At 34.0% G+C, this 4,427-nt stretch overlaps 1 protein-coding gene across 1 annotated transcript; it reads right to left on the bottom strand.

The window, feature by feature from the left end:
• Positions 1-1,085: 1,085 nt before the first annotated feature.
• Positions 1,086-4,113, bottom strand: LOC129912278 (uncharacterized). Its single transcript, XM_055990472.1, has 3 exons — positions 3,740-4,113; positions 3,490-3,676; positions 1,086-2,026 (listed from the first exon to the last, which is right to left on the bottom strand). Exons 1-3 carry the CDS (start codon positions 4,001-4,003, stop codon positions 1,374-1,376), a joined length of 1,104 nt encoding a protein of 367 aa, XP_055846447.1. The 5' UTR covers positions 4,004-4,113; the 3' UTR covers positions 1,086-1,373.
• Between the last annotated feature and the right edge of the window lie 314 nt (positions 4,114-4,427).

Here is a 4,427-nt window from a genome sequence, read left to right as displayed (position 1 = left end):
TTTTTCTATTAAGAATCGTTTTTTAAACGAGTGTTCCAAAATTAGGTAATGATGCAAACGAAATAATGCTGATGGGCCAAAATAAGGGCTCGCGGAATTTGGTAGCTTTCTCTAATATTTATAATTGATTTTTGTTTTTTTTTTTTTACAAAATTTTGACTGAAATATTTGTTAATGAACAATTATATAATAACAATTGATTATAATAATAATTTTTACTTTTATTTGGAGCAACATCCTCTGAAAAAAAAAAATGTATATGGTTTGATTTTCCTCGAAAAAAGAGATTTCTGTTTCGTTAGAGTTAAACGAACAACATGCTTAATTCTTTTTTAACAAATGCCTCCATTTTTGTACCACACGGTTTCAAATTTGTACTCGCTCTGGCACATTTGCTTCTACAAAATGGTTACTTTTAACTATTTTTCTTTGGCATGTGATTGTTATAATACCTAGTTATTTCTACGAAAAATAATTTTGGCCATGTTTTTGATGCAAATATGTAGGTACTCCTATGTGCGACGTCTTGTTTTTGGCATCCGATTAAGAACTTACCGTTTAGAAACTAACTGATTCAGAATAATTTAAAGAAAAGAATTTTCGTTCCATTTACAATAAATATTGTCTCTTTGACAAAAATAAAAATACTTAAATGTATTTTAATGGAAACAGTAATAAAATATAAAAATTCTTATAATTGGAATTTTTAAATTATGTGATTTTTATTTGACGAAAACTAATGGCGTTTTCGATTGGAAGTCTGGAAGCGTCCGGAATCATTCTGAAAAAGTTTTATTCACACAAAACTATTAGTTTTGTGCGAATAAAACGCTTTCAGAATGATTCCGGACGCTTCCGGACTGCCAATCGAAAACGCCATAAAAATACTTGCTTTTAGAAAGTTCTGTTCTAAAGCTGAAATATTTTTAAAATACATTTCGATTCGTTAAATTTACTTGAATATTACATCATTTTTTACAAATGTTTGTTTTCGAAGAATTTATATGTTAGAAACGGTATTATTTAACTAAAAATCATAATATTTGAAAAAAATTGAAATTATTCTATTCCAAGGTGTGCTTAACAGTTGAATTTAAAACTTTTTATTTTTTAATATAAAATAAAATAAGAGCATAGTTTAGCCGATTTAATTCTCAGGCTCCTCATAAAATGTTTCAGTTGTTTTGCTTTCATAAAGCACTCCATTGTTTATTATCTTATCGAATTACGTGGTCTGTCAATCAGAGAATTATCACCACAATGCCCATGAGAATTATCAAAAATTAAATTAATATTGCATTTGGCTCTGAAATAATGAGTTTCTTGTCTACAAATGTAACCGATACATTATCAAATCCCCTTTCACATAAAACTTATTCCGATTTTATATTTGCTTTTTTTTTGCCTCGCATATCTGGTTCAAGTTGCATAGTTGCATACATTTTCTTTCGCTTTTCCAAAACGGTACGTATTTTACTATCACTTATATCTAAAGTATTTCTAAAAAACATCTTACAAACTCGAAGCTTTTTATTATTTTTACTAAAGAAAAATGCATTGTTATTGTCTCTTGGCTTTTCTGAATTCTTAGTGGATCTGTATTTTGGAGTAATAATGTTCATACTTTTAAGAATGAATTCTCTTTGCTTATTTACATCACCCGTGGACCAATAAGATTGGAAGATGTTTTTTCTATCATCTTCATTAAAATTTGATGGACATTTTAATATGCATCTTTCAGAACATTCTTCTTTGACTTTTCTTTCTTCTCTGATTTTGTTGGTTGACTGCATTACGTATGCTTCACCAGTATTTCTTTTTCTTTTTATAATGTTTTTTTTCCATTGATCTGGATTTAGTTGGCGACTGCATTTTTTCTTAGAAGAATTATTTACTGGAATATCGTCATCATCTTTTTGTTGATGATCAGATGTGACGGTTTTATTATTGTTAGCTTTTCTTTTTCTACTGTTGGTTTTAGGGGATTTTTTAATTTTTTCTTCAGTAACATTGGATTGACGAGATGCTAGATAAAAAAACAGTAAATTAATATTAATTGGATTCATTCTCAGGTTTTTTTTAAGAAGGAAAAACGGCAACAAAAGAAAGGAGCGATAGAGGAAATAAAGGAATATTATAGCAAGAATGACATTCGGAAGTTTGTTAAAAAGAGTCGCAGAGAATTTAGAGAAATCATTTCTGCAATCTCTCTAATGGCGATGGAAACAAACCCACTTAAGGCAGATTGCATTATTCAAGGTTGACGTCATTTCCGTCCCCCGACCTGCCCGAGGTTAACGTAATCATATCACAGCTTAAGTCCCTAATAATTGAACAATGAATAGGTCTTCCTCAACAATCTTATAGGTCCTTATCAGTGTGGCTTCAGACCAGCAAAGTCCACCATCGACCATATATTCTCATTACGACAGATCTTGAAAAAAAAACAAGGAGCTTCAAATCGATCCCCATCACTTATTCATCGATTTCAAGGCCGCATATGATAGTCTCTTGTTAGCATCCCTGCCAAGATCCTGTGCATGTGCAAGGTGACGATGGAAAACCCATGCTGCTCTATCAGGGTCGGCAAAGGCCTCAACGTCAAAAAAAAATTTAGACAAGGCCACGAGTTGTCATGCGACTCCTTTGATATCTTTCTTAAAAGAACACCATATTTCATATTTCAAAAGTTCGCCCAACTGCACACAAAGTGATGTCAGTGACGCTTTTGTAAACGGCCAAAAATGGATTTAATGGTCAATGAGTGCATTATTATCATATGCTGTCTTCAAAAAAGGACACTCAATATTGCCGTATTGGACCAAACGCCACCATGGACAGCCATAATTTCGAGGTAGTAAAGGACTTAGACTACCTAGGCTCCGCTATACTTTTGTTTGAAAAGGTAATTGACGAGCAAAGCCCTCTCTCGATCAACTGAGGTGTCCCAATACAAGACCCTTATCATTCCAGATTCCACTCCTGCCATGCGGTACACAGACATGAACTTAAACGAAAGCGGATGAAAACACCTTAGATTTTTTCGAGAGGAAAGTTCTTCAAGCGGTTTTTGGTCCCGTCTGCATTGATGGTGATTTGAGAAAATACAACAACGAACTATAAGAATTGTACAAGGACACTAACTTAGCCAAGAGAATAAAGATGCAGTGACTAGTTAACTTCTAGCACATGGACAACATTGCTCCGGCTCGAGAAGTCTTCGACTCCAACCCAGAGGGACGACACGATGTAGAGGAAGACCTTGTCGGAAGTCAAGTGGAAGGGAAGCTCAATCAACTTGGCGTGCGAAACTGGAAGCAGCGAGCTAGTGATAGAGCTGGCTGGAGTAGCTTGTTGATTGAGGCCCAAATCCACAATGGATTATAGCTGCCTTGGCCTTATGGCGCTGGTCACCCCAAGTAAGTAAGGAGATGATTGGTCAGAAGCACTGATTCATTTGTACATTTTAATGAGAACATAGTTTCTTACCATTAACCGAAGATGACGGGTGGAATTTTGAATTGAATTGCACACCAGGCTGCTGAGGATTCTCAATGATCTCTTCTATGACAAGTTTATCCAAGTCAAAATAACTGTAGGCCGGTTCATTTTGGTGTGCGTGTGCAGCAGCATTCATCTCACTACCCTGCTCTTTCCAATTATGATTTTGGTTAACCTGGTCAATACAAAAGATAAATATCCTATTTTACTATGGAAATGGATTATGAAAATAACATACGTTTTGTTTATTTAGAATACCATGTGCAATTCTGACTTTGACTATAAAACCATAGGCAATATGTAGTTCTTTGGAGCATGGAATACAAATATGCTTTGTATGCTCTCCTGCAATGTCTAGTTGTGTACATTCTCTGAAGCATTCCAAATAAGTTGGAGATTCTTCAACGCTTCTGCCCATAATTGGAGTGTTCATTTCAATGTATTCTGTGGAATATTTAAGACAAGCTTGACAAATAGGTTGTATGGTGTTATTTAGTTCCATTGTAATTGTTTATTTTATGTTTATTTAAATATTTGAATCAAATAAATAAATAAGCGAAAAGAATGCATTTGCAGTCAACACAACAAATTCAAATCTGTTTCATTTTACTTTTTGTTATTGCTACTGTCAAACATGACAGAAGAGAGGCGCCAAGCGGCAAATAGCGGAATCTAATTATATTGAGGTGGTAGCCACACTACTTTTGTTTGGCAACTTCCTGAAATAATTTTTTTTAGAAATGCAAAACTTAGATAAATCCCCAATTATTGAGGAATCGGAGGCTATTTCTCGTAGAACTCAGCCACGGTAAGAACTTAAATTATAACTACAATGACAACAACTATTTGCAAAAAGTGGGAAATTTACAAAACGTCGCCTCAATAAAATAATGTCGTGGGTCGTGGCCATAGTTTCTATGCACAAA

Source organism: Episyrphus balteatus, chromosome 2, assembly GCF_945859705.1.
Source record: "Episyrphus balteatus chromosome 2, idEpiBalt1.1, whole genome shotgun sequence".
Lineage (NCBI taxonomy): Eukaryota > Metazoa > Arthropoda > Insecta > Diptera > Syrphidae > Episyrphus > Episyrphus balteatus.
This window is presented reverse-complemented; position numbering and strand designations above follow the sequence as displayed.

Bases quoted from the DNA above. Each gene is read 5' to 3' on its own strand.
- LOC129912278 (XM_055990472.1), bottom strand. From the start codon at position 4,003: ATGGAACTAAATAACACCATACAACCTATTTGTCAAGCTTGTCTTAAA. The intron at 3,677-3,739 runs GTATGTTATTTT...TGTATTGACCAG, and splicing joins GTATTCTAAATAAACAAAAC to GTTAACCAAAATCATAATTG. The intron at 2,027-3,489 runs GTAAGAAACTAT...TTTTTTATCTAG, and splicing joins CCCGTCATCTTCGGTTAATG to CATCTCGTCAATCCAATGTT.